The 26,031-nt window shown below is 39.6% G+C and overlaps 3 protein-coding genes and 1 long non-coding RNA gene across 10 annotated transcripts; 3 read left to right on the top strand and 1 right to left on the bottom strand.

The window, feature by feature from the left end:
- The first annotated feature begins 2,311 nt into the window (after positions 1–2,311).
- Positions 2,312–7,945, top strand: LOC115744378 (dnaJ protein homolog). 5 transcript variants are annotated; one of them, XM_030679518.2, is made up of 8 exons: positions 2,312–2,416; positions 3,502–3,677; positions 4,683–4,875; positions 4,981–5,122; positions 6,089–6,222; positions 6,512–6,654; positions 6,968–7,166; positions 7,254–7,945. In XM_030679518.2, exons 2-8 carry the CDS (start codon positions 3,528–3,530, stop codon positions 7,586–7,588), a joined length of 1,296 nt encoding a protein of 431 aa, XP_030535378.1. In that variant the 5' UTR covers positions 2,312–2,416; positions 3,502–3,527; the 3' UTR covers positions 7,589–7,945. The 5 variants fall into 5 exon arrangements, with proteins under 5 accessions (XP_030535378.1, XP_030535375.1, XP_030535377.1 ...); XM_030679515.2 differs by having other exon boundaries at positions 2,363–2,459; XM_030679517.2 differs by lacking the exon at positions 2,312–2,416 and adding an exon at positions 2,520–2,541.
- Positions 7,946–11,373: 3,428 nt separating this feature from the next.
- Positions 11,374–13,745, top strand: LOC115744353 (nuclear pore complex protein NUP62-like). The gene is made up of 2 exons (XM_048285508.1): positions 11,374–12,487; positions 13,006–13,745. Exons 1-2 carry the CDS (start codon positions 11,374–11,376, stop codon positions 13,743–13,745), a joined length of 1,854 nt encoding a protein of 617 aa, XP_048141465.1.
- A 3,228-nt stretch (positions 13,746–16,973) lies between these two features.
- LOC115744376 lies at positions 16,974–25,294 on the top strand. 3 transcript variants are annotated; one of them, XM_048285705.1, is made up of 9 exons: positions 16,975–17,279; positions 18,005–18,137; positions 18,909–18,997; positions 19,076–19,179; positions 19,504–19,632; positions 19,724–19,773; positions 22,839–22,936; positions 23,018–23,305; positions 24,496–25,294. In XM_048285705.1, exons 1-9 carry the CDS (start codon positions 17,229–17,231, stop codon positions 24,973–24,975), a joined length of 1,422 nt encoding a protein of 473 aa, XP_048141662.1. In that variant the 5' UTR covers positions 16,975–17,228; the 3' UTR covers positions 24,976–25,294. The 3 variants fall into 3 exon arrangements, with proteins under 3 accessions (XP_048141663.1, XP_048141662.1, XP_030535371.1); XM_048285706.1 differs by lacking the exon at positions 18,005–18,137 and having other exon boundaries at positions 16,974–17,279; positions 18,909–18,957; positions 19,077–19,179; XM_030679511.2 differs by having other exon boundaries at positions 16,976–17,279; positions 18,909–19,179.
- LOC125316698 lies at positions 21,253–21,442 on the bottom strand. The gene is made up of 2 exons (XR_007199789.1): positions 21,368–21,442; positions 21,253–21,316 (listed from the first exon to the last, which is right to left on the bottom strand). It is a non-coding gene; the product is annotated as an uncharacterized LOC125316698 (long non-coding RNA).
- Positions 25,295–26,031: the final 737 nt, after the last annotated feature.

The following is a 26,031-nucleotide window of genomic DNA, read 5'->3' as shown; positions in this document are numbered from 1 at the left end:
GGCTGGTACGAAGCACTGATCAGTTTGTAGTTGCAGATGTTATATCTGTTGCACTGTGTAAAGAATTTGTGATCGAGGAACTACTGTCTATTGCATGAGGTTTTGTTGTGATATAACAGGCATTATAGTCTCTCCGTTTCTCGGTCAATCGTGATAGTTTTGGAGCTTGCTTAGTGAACTCATGCTTCACTCTCATTTAGGGCAATTCCAAGCGATCCGGAGATATTAATATGATAATTTTTTTTTTTTGGTGGAAATGTGGTTTTTCCCCTTCATCTCCTCCTTTTGTGACACCTTGATTCAAGTAGCTATTGGCAGAAGGAGATCTTTCATACGGGTAAGGCGGTCAAGCTACCTGCAACTGTCTGGTCCGATTGTCTTGTGGCTCTTTCCAAAAGGCGTGAATGCAAATAAAAAGCATCCTAAATGCCAGGTAAAATCTTTTACTCCCAAGCCACTCCAATATACCAAATAGATTCCGCATTGATTGGTGGAATGAAGAGAGATTGATGTTCTGTCCGATTAAAGTCATTGAAACATTTCACAATATAAGTGTGCGATTCAGCGACAAATTCCGGCAAATTGTCAAGCCAAGCATCAGTGTGAATTGGGGGTGCAGGGCTGCAAGTATGGAGCTAAGAGCATCCCTGTTTCGATGTTATTCAACCTCAGTGAGATTGTTTCTCGGTGAAAAAAGCAGGATTTCCCCGGTTACCTTTCGTTATAGATGATATTTTATTTGACCTTTTGGATTTGGAATATAATGGCTGAGATTTGATTGTCTTTTTTTGCAGGATTAAGAGGGAGACATAAGTAAGAATTAGTAACAATTGGTTCGAGGGTGGGTAGATTCCAAATTTGGAACATAGAACTTAGAACATACCTTGTTAAAATCGGTCCCTAATTTTTTGAATTATAATAAATAAAGATGTACAATAGATAAAATCCCAAATAAGAACATTGACTACTCTGTTTTTTTTGGTCTGGTTTTAGAATCTATTCGAAAGACTATTTTCCTTATGATCCTTTTTTGGTTTCATTATCTACAGCAACATAGTATGAGCAACAAAACGAGTTAAAGTAAAAGATGAACGAGGCCAAGCGAAGGCAAGTCAAGAACGAATGAGCGTTGTGAGGCTCGAATGAGTGAGGGTGAGCTGCAAGCGAGCACAATAGAAGGCGAGTCGCGAGCGCAAGAGAGTCGTAAAATGTCCGAGTGAGGTTGAAGAAAACAGAGAAAACGAGAGGAAAAAAAAAGATGCCAAGAGAAAAATTAAGGTTTTAAGACTTCTGAAATCGATCTGATTTTCTAGTATTTTTTTGCTTGAAATCGGGAACGACATGGTTTCGACAGGAAGCTGGAACCGAACAGGTTTTGAGAGCAAATTGGTCCGATTTTCGGATAGAACTTTAGAAGCTTTAGTTCAGATTTCGGAAATATTTCTCTTCTCGGACTTGGTAAATTGCTTTTATCCTTTCGTTCTCTTTGCAAAAAGAGTATTTTGACGCAAATCAACTTTTCAGCCCAAATAAGTGGAGTAAAAATAATTAAAGTCTACTTTACTAGTCCGTGCTAGCTCACGAGTACAATTTCTAATAATAGTTTGTTATGTATATATTATAATTTTTTCTTTCTATTTTTTCCTTCCTATTCCTAACATGGCCGACGTGGCTCTCGTCGGCCACAGTTGGAGTAAGAAGAAAGAAAGAAGAAAAAAAAAAAAAAATATATTTAAAAATATCCACATCATCATTGACCGGCAAAATGAACTGGATTGACACAATTATAAAAGGCTTAAGACTCAATCAATAAAAAAAAAAATCTAAAACTGAATTGAGACAAGTTTATGATTCTTTTTTGTAATTGACCCGATTTGTCACTAACCTTTCAATTTCATGGCCGGATACTCGCAATTTATTTGATAAATTTGAACGGAACCTTTTTGAGTTAAAGGATGTGCTATTAATCGACCATGAAACTCAACAACTTAATTTTACGCGCGAAAGATTATTTATGAGTCCTTTCTGCAGTAAGCAAGAAATATTTTGAATGCACTCAGATCATGTAAAGCCAAAATAAAACAATATACGGGCAACTAAAATTGCTTTTTAGTGTGTACTGAACCGTAAATATCACAACAAACGCTCGCCAATCCGAATTCAAAAACTACTTTTCTTTATTGGTAGGCACCGCCTTACTTAAAAAAAAGGGAAAAGAAAAAGAAAGGGAAACTTCTTACGGGAGGTAATCCGCCACTAGTAAATGACGCTTCTCTCCCTCTGTATCCCCGATAGGCTTCGACCTTCGAGGAAGGTAAGCAAAGACTCTTCCTCTTCCTCTGCCTCTGCCTCTGCCTCTCACACTCTCTCTCTATAAAACTGCCTCCCTCGCTTTCTCTCACCTTGCAGAATCCGTGTGAGCGTCTCTCCCTGTCTTAGTCAACCTACTGGTCGTCCAGGTGTGGATCTCTCTGTGCTTTGTTTGGTTCGTCCGTAGAATCGTTCGATCGCGATCACTTGTGGTTTTAGTTGCGCGTGAAGGTTGGTTTTGGTTTTGGTTTTTTTTTTTTTTTTCGAGGTTGCGCATGGTCGATTGCCTCCTTCTTTGGTGGAATCAGGCGTTGGGGCTGTATATGTCGAGGCTGTGGTTGTTTAGTCTTCGCTTGATGAATTCAAATTATTCAGAGGAACGTTCTGGTTTCTGCTTCCGGGAAAAGATAATATGTAGATTGTATGATTTACCGGCGGTATATGGAACTTGAACGCTTCGAGTAGTCCCTGATCTTGGTGGCGTGTGAGAGGATTCGCTAGGTAGGGCAGCTCTTGGTGTTTCACGGAGCTACTTTGGTGGGTGTAAACTAGTGGATGGAGTTGCTGAGGTTACTGACCATTTTGAAGCTTGTACAACGTTTTGTATGCTGACATCTATTGGGTACAAGATGCTAAGGGTCAGTCAAGGAGGAGAATAGGGAAGTGAAGAAGCTAATGCCTGTTCTGTTTCTTCACTGTGAATTTTAACTATGGAGGATTGAAGTTGAACCAGAGAGAAGAAGCTTATTTATAAATGAGCAAGCAAATGCGACTGCGAGCTGGGACAACTTTATGCCCGTTTCCTTTGAAGATTTCCTTTATCTATCGGGCGCGTGAAGCTTAGAATCTTTTTTTGCTTGTTCTTTTATTAACAAAATGATGAATTTAATTTTGGGTGTGGTTAATAATTTTGAGAACATGTAATGTGAGATAGAGTTACCTGAATAAATGATCTTTTGTTAGTTTATTTGGGACTACAAGTGATTTTTGGTTAGTATCACATGGAGCGCGTTAATCAGAATGGTTAATGAACATTAATATGGGCAAGGTGCACTTGGTGGCAAAGCATTGCTGATTGTTTGCTTAAAAGTTGTAATCATTCTCTGAGAATTAGATTTGTCCATGTTAACTTTCCTTTTGAGAAGATAGATTAAGGCCTCTGGTAACAAATTTGAGTGTATCTGCTTCCAGATTGGTGTTTATAAAGTGATATAATCATGTTTGGGCGTGCTTCAAGGAAGAGTGATAACACCAAATACTACGAAGTACTTGGCGTCCCAAGAAATGCCAGTCAAGATGAACTTAAGAAGGCATATCGAAAAAGTGCCATAAAGAATCATCCTGACAAAGGCGGTGATCCTGAAAAGGTAAATAGCTTGTTTGTCATATCTTTATGATACTCACGTATGGTTTTTTATGTCTGAAAATCTTTAGCCCCTTGCCCACAAGCTCTCACTAGGGAGGTGTTTTGAAACAGTCTCTTCATGCAAAATTGACCAATCTCGCTCCATAGAGTACGCATGACTACCCACCCAACCCCCTCCCCCCTCTCTTTTTCCCCCTCCCCACAATAAAATTTAGGTCTTTACCCAATAAACGAATGGATAATCTCTCTCTCAGGACCAACAGAAACTGAAAGGTTTTCAATATTCTCCCATTCAATATAGAAGAAAGTGCATCTGAAAACACATTTCACAAACATCATAATTAATTAAGCAAATTTAACCATGAAGATGCTTATCTGTGGAACATGATCAACTCAAAAGGGTTTACAAGTTAAACTTGCAAATGCTTAGGTTTCTGTCACATCCACAATATCCTTATTGCCAATGTCTTCTATGGTCACATCTGCTCATCTGAAACCGGAAGAAAGTTAGAGAACTTGAATAACATAAACCAAACAAAAAGAGAGAAATAGAGAAGGTGAAAGAAAGAAAGAATTGAATAGCTATATTTCCACATAGAATAATGGATTTCCTATCTTTATTCAAGAAGGAAAATGTTAGATGTTTTAGGTTTCCTTTGGTGGATATCTCTTTAGTCCTATCTGATATTCAGAACTTTCATCAATTCGAGGGAAATTTTTTTTTTCTCCAACCATTTGAAAGGTGCTAATGTCCAATAATTGCCATCCATAAAAAGTGATCATGACAGATTCACACATGTTGGAATAGAAGTTTTACTGGATTTACTTGTAGTACAGCGGGACAGTAATCTGTATGCATTTTGTGAGTGCTTTAAGGTGGTATTTGATGGTAGCATTGTAGTGGCGGAATTACTTTTTAAAGTGGAGGACTGGAAGTAACTTGCACTTTTATGGAAGATTCATTTATTACCATTCATTTCTGTTTTTCTTTGCTAATATGGAGTAGTTCAAGGAGTTGGCTCAAGCTTATGAAGTTCTTAGTGATCCAGAGAAAAGAGAAATGTATGACCAATATGGCGAAGATGCTCTTAAAGAGGGAGTAGGAGGGGGTAGTGCTGGTCATGATCCATTTGATATATTTGAATCGTTCTTCCATGGAGACTCTTTCTTTGGTGGAGGATTTGGTGGACGATTTGGTGGTGAGTGAACTAAGCTGAAGCTCTTTCTGAAGAAATTATGCCTCTGGATTTTTGCTTTTATTTGGGGAATTGTTTTGATGGATGATTTGACAATTTTTATGTCAGGTGCTAGTAGTTCTAGAAGGAGAAGGCAGAAACGAGGGGAGGACGTGGTGCATCCTATGAGAGTTTCTTTGGAGGACTTGTACAATGGGACTATGAAGAAAGTTTCTCTTTCCAGGAACATATTGTGCCCCAAATGCAAAGGGTATGTCTCTATTATTGACTCCTTTCACTAGATCTAAAGTTTGAAGGCCTGGATTGCATCTGCAAATGTGGGAAAAGAGTTGGTTCCTGGTTGAAACTTATGAAAAGAGTTTCCGACCATTAACCATCGGATCTATTTACTACACTCTCTTTAATCTGTAGACTAAGCACTTTGTCTGAAATTTTACTATTTCAGCTGCATGTGATCTTCTTACAACTAAATACTGGGTCTATACTCGTGGAATCTGAGTTCATGGAATGCCTTAAGAATGAGTGATGAGGATAGAACCTCTTGGAGATGGTGATACTCTGTAAGAATAAAATAAAAATACAAAACGAGCAACCATCCCAGTTCAATTTTGAAATCTGACCGAATTGGCCTTAACCTGACCAGTTTCATGCCAGTTCACTGGGGGACCAGCTAGTTTCATGGGTGAAAAATGCGAAACCGGCCTTGATTGATTCAATTCTGGTTTTATATCGTTAACTGTCAATTCTCGGGTAGAATTAGTTTTAAATTGAATTTTAACCTATTTTTATTTTCTTTAAAGAAAAATAGATATGTTGGACATGGGAATTAAAACTTGTGCGGCCTAGATTTGACGTCAATGCTTTAATCACCCTAAAGGTTGTTGACTTGACATGTTATCATAGAATTATGATTATATTACTAAAGGGTTTGTTTAAAGTAGTAATAAGTGGTAGAGTTAATTCCCGGCTTTACTCCAACACCAGCCGATTTGGTTCCAGAAATCGGAACCGATTGCCAAGGTAGGTTCTAGTTTTTTTTTTTTTTTCTCCTCCCCACCTATCATCCCAAAAAGAATACTTGTGCAGCTTAGTGTTGTTAGACAACTGGAGGAGAAAAAAAGGATTCTGGCTACTATTTTTTAATCCTTAGAGTCATTTGGTAATGTTTAATGGGATGTTTAGTCTGCTTGAGATTTAACAAGCTTTCCCCTTTCAGGAAAGGTTCCAAAAGTGGAGCCACTAGCCGATGTTATGGATGCCAAGGTACAGGAATGAAGGTCACGACACGCCACATTGGAATGGGAATGATTCAACAAATGCAACATGTCTGTCCTGAATGTGGAGGCACAGGCAAGAAATCTGCACTCAGTTTGATTATTGCAATCATTCCCTTTTCCAAATTGTCATATAGGACTGCTTGTAGTTATCCAGCCTATGGGCGTATTTTTTACACAGCCCACATCTATGAGCATCGAGTGGATGGACAGTCAATCTTTCAATTAGCAATGGTGATAAAGATGGGTTGTGTTTCAAATGGGTTATGCATTCTGTGTAGTATACAAAAATCCCTATATTTAACCCTTAATGCCAAAAAAAAAGTATATGCTTAACCCCTTTACTTTATCCCATGTTGATACAGGTGAGGTCATTAGTGAGAAGGATAGGTGCCGCCAATGCCAAGGAAGCAAGGTGTCCCAAGAGAAGAAGGTGCTCGAGGTGCATGTTGAGAAGGGGATGAAGAACGGCCAGAAAATTGTGTTTGATGGACAAGCAGATGAAGCTGTATGTCATCTCAATATGTTGATATTCTAAGTGTGTCTTCTGTGTTGAATTAATTGATTTAGTATTCCTCTGTATTACCTTTGGCTTGGTTGGCTGAACTTGGATGCTGGGGTATCAAGAATGTGGTAGCTGTCCGATGATTTAAGTTTTCGGAGAAGTTGGTTAACGGTTGATAGGATTGGGGACTGAGATAGTCTTCCCCCATGACCGTTTCAGTTTTTGTTTTTTGATGCAACACCTTGTTTTTTCTTTATTTTTGCTTGATATGCAATTTAAAAATGAGACCTCACGAGTTCCCATCCCTGTTTTGCAGCCCGACACCATTACTGGAGATATTGTTTTTGTCTTGCAAGAAAAGGAGCATCCCAAGTTCAAGAGGAAATTCGATGATCTTGAGGTGGAGCATAAACTAAGTTTGGCTGAGGCACTCTGCGGTTTTCAATTTGTCCAGACCCATCTTGATGGCAGGCAGCTTCTCATCAAATCTAACCCTGGAGAGATTATTAAGCCTGGTAAATTTTGCCCTGATGATTGATCTTGCATTCAAAGTCTGTAATGAACCAGCTTTGATTGCTCAATAATTTCCTTTTGCTTTGCAGGTCAATCCAAAGTGATCAATGATGAGGGAATGCCTCAGCACGAGAGGCCCTTCATGAAGGGTCGACTCTTCATACACTTTGATATAGAATTCCCGGACTCGGGGGTTCTGTCCCCAGAGAAATGCCAGGCTCTGGAGAAAGTCCTACCGCCGAGGCAGGGCAGGACTTTGTTGAATGTGGACCAGTGTGAGGAGACCACATTACATGATGTCAACATGGAGGAAGAGGCAAGACGGCAGCACCGTCACCGTCAGCGTGAGGCTTATTTTGAGGATGAGGATGAAGACGATGATGATGAACATTCAATGCCACGAGTACAGTGTGCTCAGCAGTAAGGCCTGGCCCTATTGCCAGCGGTCACAGATGTTGTCTGCAGGTACCAATCTTTTTCTATCCAAAACGGCCTAGAGGTAACCCACCCCTTGGGGTCGCTCCACTGGGTTCAAAAGAAATGAAGCCTGAGGCCCTTGTCCTTGGAAGGGAGACGCTATTGATGCTACAGCTTCTTGGCGTCGGCAGCAGGTTTTCATTTTAATTTACCTAAAGTAAGCTACAGTATATGCTCGTTCTTTCTAGTTATGCGGTGTTTTTTTGTCGTGTTAGGCCCTTTGTTATCAATTTACTAAAGCAAAGTTGAGCTTAATGAATATCACATGTAGTATTTTGATCAGATGAACCAGATTGAATATGGATCGCTTTTTGTGCAGTTTTTGGGTTGGAATTTATATACTGTTCAGTCTGCAATTTTTTCAAAACTATCATGCCTACCTTCTCACAGCTGTAGCTCGAGTTTTCGAAGAATTTTCTTGTTAAAACTTATGTTAACTGCTGATTTAGGTTCGACGCATAGTCGAATAAATGACTGGATCCATCTGTCCTCGGCAATCAACAACATGTCTTATTTGGACAGACGGGTCAAGACTTTATTTGGTCATAATCGATGTCAGTTTCATTAGCTTATGCACTTTTGCATGTGGGGGGCTCTTCCTCGAGTTCAATGGGGATGAGCTGGTTGGATTTAGGTTAAGGATTTTGTTAAAAAGCATCTCCGTTAAATTATCCGAAAGAAACAGCAATTTCAATCTTACATATCCATGACTTGGATAATTAATATTTTGAAAATGGAATATTTTTATATTTTTTCCACAAGTGCTCTGGAGGTACCTGTTAACAAGGCCTTTCGTTTAAAGGGTAAAAGTGCTGGCTAGGCGAGAAATCTATTCAGGGCGATTGCAGTTCAATTTACGACTAATATCAATTTTTAATATAGTACTACTAATTATACTATATTTTTGCATATTTCCTTTTTTATGTGAAATGTTCTATTCATGTGAGGTTTTAAGATATTTCAATTTCTTTTGAACTATTTGTTCAAGTCCCAACGCTTTGCCCATTGATGTTTCAAAATGCCACACTATCTTCTCGATGTTTGCAGTTTAAAGTGTAATTTTCTTTCTAAAACTTTAGGATACAATAAGTAGAATGGAAATTTTCAAATAAGGGCTTGAAGTGTTTTTCTTTTTTTAAATAAGGGCCTGAAGTGTATATTATTTTAAATAAGGGCTTAAAGTATCTTCATTATTTTAAAGAAGCCCTTGTCTTAAGGGCTTTTTCGTCCTTTTAGATTTTTTGAATTTTTTTTACTTTTTGTGCTTTCCTCTTTTACATTTCTTTTCTCTTTTCGTCCTTTTGTTGCTAAGCCACGGACCGGGTTTCTCTCCTCCAAAAGTTGCTGTTACAGTTACTCTCCCTCACGTTCCATGGCCTTCACTCTTTCTCCAACTGCAAGCATCTTTGTTTTGCCTTGCCTTCCGAAGCGGAAATCCACCTTGTGGAAAGAAAACCTCGCCCAGCTGCTGAACCTATAGAGAGCTCCATTTTTCCCGCAAACACCGCCGCCAGCTTCGGTGTCGCCATGAGGCTCTCGAAGGCCTTGTCCAATCCGCTCTCGCCTTGAAGCAGGCTCAAATATTCGCCATCAGTTGCCCTCATTGGTTTTCTAAGAATGCCTGCAGCTGTTATAGGTGCAACAGTAATCTGCCTCAAATTGCCCAAGGCATTCTCAGACAATGGTTGTAGCCCTCATCCTACTTCTAATGTTCACCACATGTGCCACTGCTGTTGATGGGTATATTTCTCGTTCCAATCTGGCCTCTTCCTCGCCGCGTCCACGGCGGATTTCCAAATAAGGGCTGTCATTGCGTAGACGCAAGTAGTAGTGGCACTGCCAAACCTAGCCCTGAGGCGTGCCATGCTCTCACTATCGAAGCGAAACCTCCATGTGAAATGCTTCTCTCTGCTGATGGACCCGCATGGCATTTGGAAGTTTGCGTCCTATGGTTGGAAGAGCTCAGATGCTTTCAAGAAGGGAATGATGAGGCTGGCTTCGCCGTCAATGCCATTGAGGGCAATTTTCGACCATGCATGCGGGGAGGAAAGCAGAGATCGACGCCTCATCAGCGATCTTGTGAAAGTGTGATAGTATGAATGTCACTCGCTTCCCTACATGACGTCAGTGCAATGCCCATCGATTGAGTTGCTTAGAGTTAAGAATAGCTCCAAATATTGCGACTGAATTGGAGCGTATGGGTCGCGGCCGAAGCGGAAAGCATACGCAAACCAGGAGCACCCGGAAGTTAGCGGAGGCTGCTTCGTCGCCTGGGGGTGACGGCGTCGAGGGCAAGTCTGGAGGGCCTCGGGGGGTGACTCCGGGAAGGGAAAAAAAAAAAAAAGGTGCTTGCGGTTGGAGGAGGGAGGATGGCGTGGGGTGGTGAAGGCCATGGAAGAAGAGGGAGAGGACGTGGAACAATAGCTTTTGGAGGAGAGAACCCCGGTCGGAGCTTTGCTTTGTAGCAAAAGAACGAAAAAAAAAAGAATAGAAAAGTAAAAGAAGGAAAACAGAAAAAGAAAAAAAGGAAAAAAAGCCAAAAAAACTTAAGGGTTAATATCATGGAAAACCCTAAATTGGTACACTTGTGATAAATTTACTCTCAAATTATTTTTTGACCATCGAAAACTTTAAATCGATACACATGTGACAAATTTATCCTAAACTGGCACACCCGTAATAAATTTACCTTCCGTTAGTTTTTGTTAAATCCAACTCACAAATTGCTAAGTTTGATGGCATGTGACAATTCACCGGTGTACCGATTTGAGATTCTTACCCTCCGTTTGTCGGGGGTTTATCAAATTGAAATTTTTCGTGGTATCAATCTAATTTAACGAAAGGTAAATTTGTCACGGGTGTATCAACTTGAGGTTTTTCTCGATAAAAAAAAAATAAATAATTTAGAGTATATTTATCACAAAATCAGAGCTACCCATTCATTTGGCTTAATTCTTAAATCTAAAACATCGTAAAGTTTCACAGCTCGTAATCCTTAACGCGCAAATTTGCATTATAACTTTTTTAAAATGTGAATGATATTTTAAAAATCGAAACGAAAAGAGATTTTTTTTTTCTTTTTTGCTACTGCTAAAGCGCGAGCAATTTGCTCTATATGTAAAGCCAATGATTTCATCCGATTCATCAATCATAAAATCAAACGGAAATTGCGCTCACACAATATATGAGGAAGTCAAAGAATAACGCTCCCATCCTAGTCACTAGTAGACCCCCAATCAATCGGCGGAGCAACCCTAGTGTTGAGATCTAAAAGTTCTTGCTTAGGCTCACTTATATGCTTAAAAAAGTTAAAATAATTTGTTGTTCTAGAATGACCGGATCTATATGGACGTTAAGGAATCCATTAACACATGGTCGCTGCCAAGTCGAAGGAAACTTTTACTGCATCGTACCTCAATTGATTGAGAAGGAGGAGGAAAAGAAAGAAAGGAAGGAAGAAAAGGGAACAACTTCGCCCCGAAGGAAAGTAGCGACATATAAATCAAAGTGCTAATCAGATCACCATTCATCTTGTAAAAGCTTACGTGGCCCAGATCACCTTTCTCACCCCACGGCAAACTGGCTAGCCACTCTCTAGAATCTAGATTACACATTCTGAAAAAAAATTCAAAAAATTCCAAGGCCAAAAACCCCACGGCGCAACCGCTTCTCCAAAACCCCTGTCACTTACACCCGCCCGAGCTTGCAGAGGAAAAAGTACCCGCTCCGACAATGTCGGGTTTCTCGTTCGGATCCTCCGCTGGGTCCTCCTTCGCCTTCGCCCTCACCTCCCCCGCTTCTCTCTCCCCCTTCGCCGCCTCCTCCAACCCTAGCTTCTCCCCGGCTCCCGCTCCCTTCGGCTTCGCTCCCTCCTCTTCCTCTTCGTCGGCGTCCTCTGCTCCTGCATTCTTCTCCGGATTTGGCTCCGCTTCGGCGCCGACGCTCTTCGGTACGCCGTCGTCGGCCGCGTCCGGAGGATCGTCGCCTTTAGGGATGGTTCAGCCTGCGGCGAGCTCCGGTCTGGCGCCGTTCGTGTCCAGTTCTCCTTCGCCATTGTTTAGCTCGTCGGCGAGCTCCGCTACTTCTCTGTTCCGTATGCCTTTTCCTTCTTCCAGTGCGAGCTCAGGTTCGTCCTTGTTTGCGACGCCTCAATCCTCGGCGAGTTCTGGCTCGTCCTTGTTTGGAGCGGCCACTTCTGGTTTGCCTCTGTTCGGGACGTCCTTGAGTACTAGCTCGACACTGTTTGGTGCGGCGTCAACGTCGTCATCGACTTTGACTGCGACCGCCGCTCCGCCTTTGTTTGGGACGCCGTCGTCTTCCGTCGCTGCTTCTGGAGCCTCCTTGTTTGGAGGAACCGCTTCAGCGGCAAGTTCTGGTTCGCCTTCGTTTGGGACAGGTCTGTCCACGGCTTCTCCCCTGTTTGGCATAACTGCGACCTCCGCGAGTCCGAGTTTGGCCGCCCCCGCCACTGCCGCCACCACCACAGCTACGTTGTTCGGAGGTTCTTCATCAGCTTCAGCGACTACTCCTTCACTTTCTAACATGTTTTCACCTAGTTCAGCCGCAACGTCATCTCCTTTTTCTGCTTCTACGAGGTTTTCCTTTGCCAAACCCACCTCCAGCTCTAGTTCGCCTTCTTTAACACCCACTGAAACATCCACAACAACCCCTACCTTCTCATTTTTACCATCTTCCTCATCTTCGCAGTCCTCTTTCAGTGTTGTGTCGTCAGCCCCGCTCTCGACTACACCTTCCGCGAAGCCTACGTCCTTTTCTTTTGCCCCATCTGCGGCGCCATTGCTTTCTACTGTCACCACTACCACTAATGCATCGACTCCATTCTCAGGTGGTTCCTCTTCGGCGTCCTCTTCGACGACATTATGGTTTTTCCTTTGTTAAGTATGTTTTTGGCTAAGCCTGCCTAGTAGGAGATCTTCGTCTTTTATTATTTCTGTCTTTTGAGAACGAGTTTCAAGTTAGACTCTGGTTAACCTCTGGTGCACATGCTACATTAAATCATCAACGTTCCAAAAAAACTCATTATGCAGGGAGTTTAAAACTTTTGACGTATGTCATCGCAGCTCTTCCCTATTTTATGGCATTGACTTCCCTATGCTGCTTGTCCTGTGTACTTGATTGTTGGATTGTCTTCATAATATGGCCATTCTTGACTTGCAAGTAGATGGCAGCATCTTCTTATAATCTTTTAGCAAATAAATAGGGTATGCCATGGTATTGTTATGTTTAATTCGCGTCGAAGCTAACGCAGGAAGCTGATATAGTTTTGTGCATTTCTGGTTTTATGCTTAAGAGAAAGGATGCCATGTTGAATGATTTTTGAAAAATCCACTGTTGATCTTTCAGATGTCGAGTTGGCTGATCTAGACGCAGTCAACGAAATCCTGAGAGTAACAAAACCAAGATGTGAAGAGTCCCTCCCATCTTGTTCTGAGTCTTCTGACCCATCAACACCTGTGGCTGTCGATGAAGATAAGGCTAAATGGGAGGAGTTATACCAACTCACAAAAGGAGGATACTCCCAGATTGCTTCTAACTCAGCCCTCGAAGACAGAATAAAAGATCTGCTTGCTGAGTTGAGCTCTGCCAAAGATGGCTTCACCAAGACTCCTGAATTTCAGCATGAATGTGAAGAGTTTGCCACATATTTTGTGTATGGCACTGAAGTCTATAGAAGGAACTGCGACAAGATTGAGTCGTCGGCAGCCGTTGAAGAAAATTTCAACAAACTGGAAGGCCGGCTGACTGCAGGAAAGGAAACTTTGAGAGAACGTCGCAGTTCTTATCAGGCTGCCGTTGACAGGAAGGCTGAGCTTACGGAGGAGAAAGGAAGACTCGAAGCACTTCTTGCTGATGTTCAACGCCAGATAGAATCGAACCAACTTGAAATTCAGCGTGAAGGGATTTCTATGCAGCAACAGCTTCGGGAGGTCGTTGCAACCATGCAGGACTATGATCGACAACAAGCGGAAGTTGGCAGGCATTTATCCGTCAGAAGAGAATGTGTCGCAACTAACAGGGCATTGGATGAACACCTTTCGAATTTCAGGAGAAATGTCAGAAGCCACTTGCTCCGGAATCATTGACATTTTAGTATAGCTATCTTTACATCTCTACTCTCTCGCTGTATTTTCATTTCTCCTATATCTCTTGCTTCTCCAACATTAGTTGGATAAGAATCTTTTGGGTACTTGCCATTAGTCGGTTGTGGTGATCTTTCACCATCCAAGTCCATCAATCGATATTTCAATAGTAATCGCTCGTTCACTTCTATTAACTGCTAACATTCAATTCATGTCTATCCAGACATTTCAATAGTAATCTCTCGACTGTCTGTATATAAATCATCGTAAGACATAACATATTTTAATGGTTGTCGTTTGTTTGGTTTTTTTTTTTTTTTTTGGTCGTTTGATTGACATAGATCTTTTAATATACAATAAATAATTGTCTCCAATTTTTTTCCTTTTTTTTAGCAAACCATCATAATTCGATTTTCAATTGATGGTGGTACTTTTATTTCTGTTTGGCTAATTCTTGCAATATTTTATATTCTTACAAATTTTTTAACTAATTCGTTGGCTTCAGAATTTTCGTATCTTTCGGTATGGACCAAATGATTGCTGTGGAATTTCTCAAGTGATTGTTTTGCTAAGCAATAATACTTGACAGTAATCTGATTGAGAGATTGATATTCACCTCTCGATTACTTAATAACCAACGGGAAATCTCCGATTATTTTGACAAATGTGGGCCCCATTTTTAATTTAAGCTTATCTCTAGCTTTTTTTTTCTTTCTTTCTTTCTTTTTTTTGTTTCTTCTTCTTCTTCTTCTTCTTCTTTATATTTGGGACAAAACCAATAACCTCTTTTCCAAATTTGTTTTAATGCATTTGGTTTAATTAACACTTTAATTTGTGTCTCTGTGTCTTTTAACTGCTTAATTTTCATTTTATACTCTTAATCTTACAGTCAAAATTTTATTCATTTTTCATGTCATCTCTACTACTATTACTAATAATAATAATAATAATAATAATAATCACGTGATAAAAAGTTTGATTTGACAGGGTGATAAAAAGTTAAGTACGTTAAAAATTCCAAACAGTTGAACTCGTGCGAAATGAAAAATAAGTTCAGAAGAATACAAGGATTTAAAAAAAAAAATCACTTGAAAGAAGCGGTGCTAGGTTGAAAAAAATATCTTTCGAGAGCGGTAAGGACACTTTTGTCTCTAGGAGAATTGAAAAGATGATCCGTTAGCCTGTTAATAAGATGAATTTTCTTATTGATTATACTTGAGAGTAATATGGTTCATTCAAAGTGGGGGTGTCCCCAATCATATTTAGGGTGGGAAGAGCATGAGTGTAATCTATTACTACGAAGCGACAGATAAGTGGCTCACAAGAGCCACTTCATGTGTCAAATCCAAAACTTTTATTACGTAAAAATGTAATGATAGATTAATTTACCCGTATCTCATAATGAAGGAAGAAAATTTCAAAAAAGGGTCTTAAAGTGCCCTCATTTTCTCAAATAAGAACGTTAATTAAACCTTGTTTCAAATAAATGCCTAAAATATCATGATTATGTCAAAGGAGGGCATGAAGTGTACATTGTTTCAGCTAAAGACCTAAAGTGACTACATTAGTCTCAAAAAAGAGCCCGAATCATTTTAGCTAGGGACATTTTAGTCATTTACTATTTTATTTTATTTTTAAATTTTTTAAGAAATTTTGAAAAAAACAAAAAATTTAACAAAAAGAAAGGAAGAACACGGGTGGGAGGTTTTTGACCTCCCGCTTGTGACCGCCGCTCCACCGGGTTTTTGATTTTCCGCTTGTGATTGCCGCCCCACCACCAATGGGGTGTTGGACATGGCCGTCGGGGTCGCCGGCCCCTTGGTAGGGGCCGACGATCGGCGGCGAGGTCGCCGACCCTAGCTGAAGCGCCGGTGACCCCGACAGCCATGGCCAATGGGGTGGTTCCCGCTTGTGTTCTTGTTTTTTTTTTAATTTTCTATTTTTTTGTTTTAATAGAATTTAATAAAAAATTAGATTAAATTTATATTTTTAAGAAAATACCCTCGACAGAGGGAAAATTTGGCCGACCGGCAAAGCCAGACCCTTATTTGAAACAACTATAATCACTTCAGGCCCTTATTTAAAACAAGATTCACTTGAGACTCTTATTTGAAAAAATAAGGGTACTTGGAGTCCTTTTTTGAAATTTTTCCTAATGAAGGTGAAAACATACCGAAAGAACAAACAAAGTCCGCGAACATCAAAATTAGTGTGCATCCCTATCAAACTCATACCTGATAATGGAAATTAAAAGTCATTATGCGAAACTATATTTGTTTGGGGTCACCTATCTTTTTTGTGAAGTTAATAGGATTATGGGAATCTAATTGGCTTCATTAGTAATTTTAAAAGTGGTTAATTAGCCCAATTGGTTATCAACATGAATGTTCTTGGATATCATTTCACATGGGTAATTAGAAGTCGCGATCGAGAGAGGTTAGAGTCGGGCCTATAATCTTTTTCTAACTCTTCCAATAAGTCCCCACATCGCTGTATGCATTCCTCGCCAATTTCAGCTTACACCTTCGCCGGGGTAGGCATAGAGAAGCAAAGCGTGGAAGCCGATGATTAGACGCGGTCGGTTTGTCCGAACCGTCGGTTACGGTTCCTAGAAAAGGTGAAACCAAAACCGGCCCTTGAAGGGGCTGGTTCTGATTTCGATTCCGGTTCGGAACAGCCGGTTCCAGGCCCCACAACTCTTTCTCCCAAATCCTCCTCCCAATTTTTTTTTTTTAAACGGATCGGAACCGGCTCGGAACCGATGGTTCCGACAATTTAGAAACCGGAACCCGTCTTTGAAAGCCGGCGATTATGGGCTTAGCGTGTCATGCAAGATCGGTTTACGTGCACCGGTGATCGACTGGAGAGGCCACGCGATCCATCCTAGGTTATAAGGGACTCACCAAATTGCCCGAGGAGATCCTAGGCAAAGGTTTCGAGAATTCAAGAAGGGTCATTATAAGTCGGCGGAACGCCAAGTTTCGACGAACCGAGTCAATATGATTTTTTTGCATGAGGAATTTCGAATAAATTTACGTAAGATAAAGCGTAAATCATTCATCGACAAATTTCAACAAAAGAAAATGATGGAGTTTTTTTTTTTTCGGAATATGGAGTTCAATTGGTGGAATAACGGATAAAGGGAGATGGTCCTACTCCTTGACGTAAAGTTGATACGACGATGACAGCATAGGGGGCGCAAGCTATAAGCTAAAAAATGTTGTGCTCTTAAAACGACGCCGAAGCATCGAACATCGACCAACTTTGCCGGGGGGCTTGCTGACGCTTTTCCTTGGGAGAAATTTGGAAATCCTGCTCATTCCGTTGAAAAAGTTCGAACTCGATATCTTCTCTCGCACGCTCTTGTTGTGATTGTCGAATTCAAGCCAACCTTCATCGATTCAACCCCTAGTTCTGCAGGTTGCTTTTCGTCTTTCGTCGAATTATGGTGTTTCGCTGATGCGATCGCAATTCTTCTTCTGATGAATGATGGACCCTGGAAGAGCTCAAGGTGGAGAATCAAGCTCGCCATTGTTCGTGAGTACCGTTTCCCACTCGCTTGGTGTACGAACTTTTCGCGCTTTCTTTTGTGGTTTGTTTTGGCATTTGGCATTTGGCATTTGTTTTTGTTTTTTCCTTCATCAATCCATCTGAATGATGGAGTTTTGAAGGTTGCATCTCCTGGTAATCGTTGATTGACGAGGTTTCGTGAAATTGGGTTTGTTGTGTTAGGGTTTATACGGATGCTGCGTATGGTTTTGTGTTCCCAGAAAATGGGAAATTCTTTTACTTGTCAAATTAAGAGCCTCCACTTCAAGCGTCGTTGAGTTAATTGGTGTTGCACAGACTTTGGGAACAAGTCAAGCGCAGTGAATACTGCAAAATTGGGTTATAGAGTTTGGGACTTGGGGCTGCTTATTCGAATTTTGTGTTGAATTGTCTTCTTGGTGTCTGCCTTGAACCCAATTGATCGCAAAATATGTTTTTTTTTTTTTTTTTTTTTTTGAGGAGGGGGTGGGTGGGGGGTTTGTGTGGAATGAAGCCTTATTAGCTTATCAAATGATTTTCCTACTGGAATTCTCTGTCCACCGCTGCTTTTAACTAATGTTTGTTCAATATTTGTGTTTGTAAAGTATATATAAGTGTGCTAAACATTGTCAAAGCATATATGAAATCGTGAGTTTGCCCTCTCTACAGTATATTCTTGACCTCCTAAATTAGATAGTTGCTCGAGATTCAATGAACATATTTCTTTTATGTAGGGACAGAACTCTTCTCTGGGATATGATGGACTCTTACCTCAGCTTTTTACCTCTATGCCTTCATTAAATGAAGCTGCTTCTTATCTTGCACAGACAACTTCATACATAACTGGCTGCTTTTCAGATTATTCTGGTAGTCTTCTCTACATTGTGCAATGTTCTGCTTTGTTGCTTCATGAAGCTTCTCTCTCTCTCTCTCTCCTGCACGCGCACGCGCACACGCACACGCACGCACGCAAGTGAATTATTCCATGAAGAATTCTCTTATGTTTTTTCTCTCCCTTCTTTAGTACTGGGAGCTTCTAATCGTGGAAATAGAAAATTGAACTGCCTGATCATTGTCCTTTCTAACTGTTGAATTGAAGGTCTATGATGATTAGCTAGAGAGGAAGGACTCGAAGACTATGATTTTTATTTTTAGGCCGGAGAACATTCATCCTTTCATTAAAGTCTCCTCGCAAAAGAAAATAGATCTTTCTTGGGATACATTCATTGTCCATTGTTGCGGGGATATCTGCGGTGCTATTGTTTTGGGTTGACCATATGACAGATAATTTCAGTTAATGGGAAAATGTTTACAAGTTGTCCTTTTCTAAGGTCAAAATTTCAAACTACTATGCCATACACGGCGGCTACTAACTTAACAAAAGCATGTGCCAGTTGTAGTCGGCATCTAAGGACTTGGAAAAAATGGAGTTAAACTGGACATATGCTAGATAAAATATCTAAGCACGTAACCGATGCGGTCCACCTTGAGTCAGTTTCATCCCTACGTGTTCTAATATTTTGTTACTTTTCATATCTTCTAGTAATCCCTCTTCTTATACAGTATTTTTTTTTTTCCATCCTGAAGATACATTTTCAGTCTTTCTGTGTTGGATGATGGATTCTTGTGTTGTTGCAGTGGAATCTACTTCTGGGGAATCTGAGCATTCTTTGCTACGTGAGCAGGAGTTAGTGGATTTTACTTCTGGACGAAATGGAAGACAACTTGCAAGTAATCTACTTTCTTTTAGTGAAAGTTCAGCGTCACATGGATCATCTTCTAATGAAATTGATGCCCCTCCTGCAGTTGATGAAATAACAGGGGATTCTGCTGGGAGTTCATCTGCAAATACAGATGCACTTGTTGTTTCAAATTACACGGGGTCCAACGGAATTTCCATGTTTCAAAGGTAGTGATTCACACAAAATTATTATCTCTGTCTTTCCTAATGGGACATTGTAAACTTGGTTGAATGTTTTACTATTATCTGAAAGACTGTTATTGGAATTCTTTTTTTTCTTTTTCCTTCCTTTGATTCAATGGTTGTGCTATGCATTAGGTGTATGGTCAATTTAATTTCAAACTTTACATTTGTGATACTGGGATTTTTTCTTAGTCCTTGCTACCAACATCAAGGGACTTTGTTGAGTAAGCAAGCTGGCAACTTCTGATGCTTCTTATCCTTAGATTAGGTAGTGTTGTGGTGTCATAATTGTTTTTATCCTAACCTCAGTCTTATCCAACGAGCGCGGAGGACTGTTCGTGGGTCTGCAGGTGATATAGGATGGCTTCAACGATATCCCGGATTGCCTCCTGTTGAAGATGGAACTGAAAAGTTCATGAAAATATTAGATGACATCAGGTATTTAAATATTTAATTTAGACTGTGTGCCATTGGCTAGCTTGGTTCTGCAGGCCGCAAGTACTGATTACTTTGTTCTTCTCTCTGTCAGACATGGCATACACAAGTTGCCAAAATCAGTTGTTTACTTGTTGGTTCCAGGTACAAATTTCTGCTACCGCATGAATTTTTCATGAGATCTTGACTGGTTTATTCTCTTTATATTGGTGACATAATTTTGAGATTTCTGGGAAGTAACCCATAGTAAGGACATGGACACTTTGGGTTTGTTTATTATTTTTGTTGTCCTTAGACATACATTCTAAAGAGCATAAGGGCCTGTTAGGCTCTTGCGGAATTCCTGTGAACATACTATGGAGCAAGTCCGGTGACATTTTGGAAAATGTTTATAGATGGCACGAGGAAACTATTTCCAGTTGTAAAATTTGGAATTGTTGTGTTGTTTTTACTTTTTTTAAGCTAAAAAAAATTGGTGTCTGAAGTTAAAACACTTTTTATATATACACTTGAGTCCTCTAAGTCAGAGCAGATCTCGCACTTCCTATCTTAATGGTGAGATCAATTTCAGCACTTCTTTGAAGCAACCATATGTTCTATCTACTTCTCTTAAAATTTGAGTAGTTCTCTCTTTCCTCTCTGTACTTTCTTTTTTCTTGAGAACTATATTATAACCAATACATGTTGTGTGGATGAGTATGCTCATTAAGCTTAATGTTACAGATCCACGCACCTTTTTCTTTCTTTCAAAGTCCTTTTGGCTGGGCGATTAACGTAGTTAATTGCTTGAATCTAAAGTGGAAGTCGCTAAAGCTGTAGCCAGCAACCAATGGATTTGACTATTTTCTTCGGTACATGTGTGAACATTCTGACGGAGATGACCCAAAAGATCGGTTTCCGTGGGAGACCAAAGAGAACATAGATGCTTATATTTGTCTTTTGATAGAAGGATGTTCCAAATCGGCTGGAGAATTGATACTGTACTTCATTATTTGAGGAAATGCCAAAGAAAAGTAAACTTGTTTAATACTTACGAAATCTATGAAAAGCTTTATAGAATCAGAATCTCATACTTGATACTTGAACACGAACGATTGTTCGCAATGGATTTGGATGGGAAGGTAGCCGAGTTTTTCGAAGAGAATGAGAGGGGTAGATAGATGTTTTAGGGCTTTCATTTTAAAGGTTTTAGTTGCATGAATGTAGTTGAGATTATGGTTTCCATCTTGGAGATGAGGTGAGCTTTTGTGGCATAGCTTCTAGTTTAATTTCTCAAATTTAGAATTTGTTGTTGTCTTTATCAAAGAGAAAGAGAAACGAAATTTATTCTTGAACAAAACAAGAATGTGAATATTATTGTTTCTCAAAGTAAACGTAATTTTAGCTAGAGCCATGAGAATGTTGTTAAACATATATATAGTTTTTTCTTTTCTTTGGTAAAGAGAACAGCTTTAGATCAATAAACAATTAAAACCAGTGTTCACAAAAAGCTATATGTGCTCTCTAAGTTGGCATCCCTTCAAAACTTACACTTGTGTGCCAGAGCTTTTGAAAGTAAAGCCACTAAAGTCTTTAAAAATAAAGCTTAGAATATTTTCTTCAACCAGTTTCATGATCTCTTTCAAGTGCTCTATTATCTCCCCATCCAACTCTTGCTGTGAAAACTGATCATTAGCCCATGCTGCTCCTGAAGGAATACCTATGGGTAAATAAATAAACACGAGACTAATAACATGACAACTCATTGTGAGTCTGAGTTTTGGTTTGAATGAAAATGGTTGTTTTCTTTCCTTTTTCGTGATCTCATATAACGAAATTTCCTTTTAATGTCAACTTTTGCACTTCCACTATAGGACATGCTCTAGAAGGCATCAAATTTGGCATCAATCTTTCTCTATGGATTTTAGGTTTAATTGATCTCTGGTGTCATTTCATCATTCCCGCCCATGTGGAGCAATGGTTAGATAATTCTAATGTGAGCCATGGCATGCTTCATTTATGAATATAATGTGAGATATGCAAAGATGGGTTTACAAAATTGATTCACAAGGGTGCATGGATATGGCTTGCTTGTTAAAACAGGTAGTCATAGTTTGTCACATTGTTAGTGTACTGGTTTTTAAACGAAACTTTACATCAGTAGCACTGCCTTTCTAGTTATGCAATATCCAATTGCCTTTTATATGATACTTAACAATGTCAGTTCTTTGATGGCATTCTTAAGATAATGAATATGAGTTAATTGCAGCCTTTTATACTAGTTTCCTTTATCTCTCCGATAATAGAAGTGTCCCATGAAAACCTCGATGGTGTCAGTTGTTTCCATATACATGAACAGTAGCTCTGGTTTAACATTGATCATGTTTCATAGCACATTTCATCCGAACTAAGTTTCACCTACGCAAAAGATTTTGTATTCTGAGGGATCATATGTTTTTGGCACTTGGCAATTATTTACCTGTTCTTAATCTAGAAATATAAGTTTTCTATTGTTTTAGCAGAATAATGAAACTTTGTTGAAGCTCAATTGAAATTTCTGCAGAACTTCAATTCAAGCTGTGTTGAAGTTTCACAGATTGCAAACTCTAAGCTTTAACGAAGGTTCAGATCTGTAAATATGAAGGCTAATGAACAGTTGCATTAACACAATTGAGATACAGGATTTGCATAAAAAATTTTCGATCTAGTTCTCAAGAAAAAGAAAAGAGAACTACTCACTTTTGAGAAGTGTTAGTTGCTTGAATAGTGACGCCTTGAACCTAATGCACTGCTCATCTTCAAATGAGGGGAGATTGGAGCTCACCTTTAGCATTGGGGAGTTGAAAGAACAGTGTTCTCATTCTGACACCACTTGTGGCTTAACTCCACACACTTGGTACATATAGGATGTACTTTGTACCTGTTTAAGGACTGAGCTGCAACTGTAGATGCATCATCCTCAATCACCTTCTCTCTATTGGCATCTAGGAGGGCAAGAAGTATGAATTTTTTTTACCTTTTCATTTTGAACTCTTGAGTCTTTAAAAATTAAAGCATTTCTCTTATATGTTTTCTAAGTGTTACCAAATTAGATTCTGTTATCTATTTTCGTTCTCTAATGAGAATGAAAGTGGAAATTTCGAAATTCTCAAGAATCAAATAGGCCTTTAGCTTATTGATTGATGCATTGAATCTCTGCTTATTTCCTATCATATTTATGTAATTGGCAGGTCTTTTTAGTAACCACGGACCAATGTATTTTGTCAATACAAAGACGAGTTTCTCAAAGATGGGCCTTACTTGTCATATTGCAAAGATTCATAGCGAGGTACTTGTGATGATTTTTCTTCTATTGTATGTGTTATTATGTTCTTGATGTCCCATTGAGTGCTAAGGTATTAATGTTCAGGCTTCAGTTGAGAAAAATGCTAGAGAGATAAAGGAGTATATTGAGGAAATATATTGGGGTGCCAAGAAACGTGTCTTGATTCTTGGACACAGCAAAGGTGGAATAGATTCAGCAGCTGCTTTGTCATTGTACTGGCCAGAGTTGAAGGATAAGGTAGCTGGGTTGGCCATAGCACAGAGCCCGTATGGTGGTACTCCAGTAGCTTCAGACATTTTGCGGGAAGGACAACTTGGTGATTATGTTAGTTTACGGAAACTCATGGAAATTCTGATCTGTAAAGTGATCAAGGTAAGAAGTGCCTTATCCATTATCATTTGTGCTTTCTTTTCTCATTTTTATTTGTTGTTTTTTTGAGTGTACGAGCTAGTGGCCTTACTTCGAGAACGAAATATTTACTTAACCCGGTTGGTTCTTTGCTCAACACTGACTGCTCGTTGCTTTGCACGAACAGTCTTTTAGTTGGAAGCATTCAATGTAACCTCTTCCTCCTCCTCCTTAAGCATTGTCAATCTGCAGCCAAATAGCTTAAAAACAGTCCAGTCATTACCCCCTGCTGATGCCAGAGACAATTCCAAGAAAACACTACTAAATGGTACAAAGAGGGAAAGACAAGTCTAATTTTGGCTCCAAACTTGAGACATAATGGAAGATGAATGGAGACAATAATATGGAAGAGGAGGAGAAGATTTTAGGTGCTGATAGAATTTCTTAATCTTCTTTTACATATGTCACACTCTTGGCATGTTTTCCCCTATGTGCTGGCAAATTTTAAATATATCTGCGGCGAAGTACAGATCATTGAGCCAGATATTAAGAATAAGTGTAACAGTGTGGATGTAAACACCTATAAGTCGGGGAAGTCACAGTTGGAGTTTGGAAATAGGCTGGCCGTGATTAAGACACGTTTCTTATTATATCATATTTCTCTCGTTTTTCCTATTTTATTTTATGGTTGTACTTTGAATTTAGTAGGTTGCCGTATTGGACGTCACCTAAGGTTACCTGATTATGGCAAGGAAGTTCCACAGCTATAATAGGATTGTCTTTCATAACAAATTAATTTGACATTCATTATAATGCAAAGAAGGTACTGTAAGCTCATTAGTATATAAGATATTCATTCCATTTAAACCGAGGGCATATATTTTTTTCCCACAACCAGTGCTTTACACACTATCTGTACGAGTACAAGCATAGTAATTCCCATTCCATCTGCATGTAATTTGAATTCCATCTTCCACCAACAGAAAGAGCCTTTGCACAGGCAATGTGAGGACAATGTTGTGTACTTCTCTAATTGATGAATTTTTGGTGAATTTCTTAATGATAAATGCATGCTAATTGGGTGAGCATTGGCTGTGGCCCGCGGTTAACAGAATAAAAGATTCTTCTTTTCTCTTTGATCAACAAATTCTATTTGAAGAAGCAATTGCACAATGGCTAGTGTATATCTCATTTCCTCATACATCTTTTTGAAGGGTGACATGCGAGCTCTGGAAGACTTGACATACGAGAGGAGGAAAGAATTCTTGACTAAGCACGAATTGCCAAGAGAACTTCCGGTTGTTTCATTCCACACGGAGGCAGGCATTACGCCTGCAGTTATTGCATCTCTATCTCATGTTGCTCATGCAGAACTTCCTTCCTTCTCAGCTGGTCAGCCTGCGAAGCTTCCTGTGGTAATGCCCCTTGGAGCTGCCATGGCTGCATGTGCACGGCTCCTCGAAGTCAGGTATGGGGAGAAGAGCGATGGGCTCGTTACGCGGCGGGATGCAGAGGTTCCAGGATCTGTGGTTGTGCGGCCCACACGCAAGCTGGATCATGCCTGGATGGTTTACTCGACATTGAGTGACAACCCATCTGAGGCCGATGCATCTAAAGTGTGCGAGGCTCTTCTAACATTGCTTGTGGAAGTCGGGGAGGACAAGAGGCAGGAGTTTGCAGCCAAAGATGAATAAAGCTATAGGGGAATGTTTCCCATCTCTATACGGTAAGTTGTACTGCTTAGATTATTTTTTGTAACATCTTGATTGATGTCATAAAGACACTTAAACTAGGTTAGAGCCTTACATTGGTTTTTTTGTTTTTTTTTTTTCGGTCAAATACATTAGTTGATGTATGTAGCAATTGAGAAGATGTACAACTATTTGGGCCCCTCGGCATTTTCTCAGACCGATTGAGAAAAATAGTGGGAGAGGGCCGAATTCTATCTCTCACCATTTAGAAGGTGTTTGGTGCATTTACAAAACTACGGGCCGTCCTGTTAGGCAAGAACAAGGGCTTATCTCGTGTAAAGCGCAACTTTTTCTGAAATTTAGAGGAGTTACTTGAAATTATTCCATGGTCGGTCACAACGACGTGTAGTAGTTTGACTTTATGGGTGCAACTTAGCATATCTACGGTCGTCATAATCCTTAAGCACTTATATCTTGTAATCGCTTGTAGCCCTGACGTACAATTCCTATTTTGTAAATAATCTCAAAATAAGCTTTTTTTTTATTTATTTTTGTCGTATGTTTGTTTATATTTAAGCTTAAGAAAAATGTGTTTTTTAATTTTTGCATCAGACTTTATCAATAAAAAAAACAGTATATGTGCATTTACGTGTCAATATCAGTAGCTATTTTAAGGTTATTTCGTGCCAAGACCTAAGTAAACAAATCAGTAATCAAAAGTATATACAGACACTATCTAAGGTCAAAATCTTTCGCTTCATCTTTGATTAAAGATCAAGTTTACTTTTGATTTTCACTCTAGCAAACCTTCAATTTTCACTCTAGCAAATTCTGCCCTACCTCCTCCACGTAATGTACGAGAGATGGATTCAACTACGTTTTAATATTTGCAATCTTTAACATGTTTTCTATTTTTCAAATCATATTCGTTCCTATCAAAGAAGTTGTGTTTTCTACGATTAAAGATCAAGTTTACTTAAATTTGTTTTTTAAAATCACGTACGTGTTTCGGTGTTTGTTGGTATGAATATTGAATAAGATTTGACCGTGCATCACGCA

This window comes from Rhodamnia argentea, chromosome 9, assembly GCF_020921035.1.
Source record: "Rhodamnia argentea isolate NSW1041297 chromosome 9, ASM2092103v1, whole genome shotgun sequence".
Taxonomy (NCBI): domain Eukaryota; kingdom Viridiplantae; phylum Streptophyta; class Magnoliopsida; order Myrtales; family Myrtaceae; genus Rhodamnia; species Rhodamnia argentea.
This window is presented reverse-complemented; position numbering and strand designations above follow the sequence as displayed.

Coding starts and splice junctions, on each gene's coding strand:
- LOC115744378 (XM_030679518.2), top strand. CDS start 3,528: ATGTTTGGGCGTGCTTCAAGGAAGAGTGATAACACCAAATACTACGAA. Junction 3,678..4,682: donor AAGGCGGTGATCCTGAAAAG/GTAAATAGCTTG, acceptor AATATGGAGTAG/TTCAAGGAGTTGGCTCAAGC. Junction 7,167..7,253: donor TGGAGAGATTATTAAGCCTG/GTAAATTTTGCC, acceptor TTTGCTTTGCAG/GTCAATCCAAAGTGATCAAT.
- LOC115744353 (XM_048285508.1), top strand. CDS start 11,374: ATGTCGGGTTTCTCGTTCGGATCCTCCGCTGGGTCCTCCTTCGCCTTC. Junction 12,488..13,005: donor TGCATCGACTCCATTCTCAG/GTGGTTCCTCTT, acceptor TTGATCTTTCAG/ATGTCGAGTTGGCTGATCTA.
- LOC115744376 (XM_030679511.2), top strand. CDS start 17,229: ATGATGGACCCTGGAAGAGCTCAAGGTGGAGAATCAAGCTCGCCATTG. Junction 19,180..19,503: donor GGAATTTCCATGTTTCAAAG/GTAGTGATTCAC, acceptor TCCTAACCTCAG/TCTTATCCAACGAGCGCGGA. Junction 19,633..19,723: donor AAAATATTAGATGACATCAG/GTATTTAAATAT, acceptor TCTCTCTGTCAG/ACATGGCATACACAAGTTGC.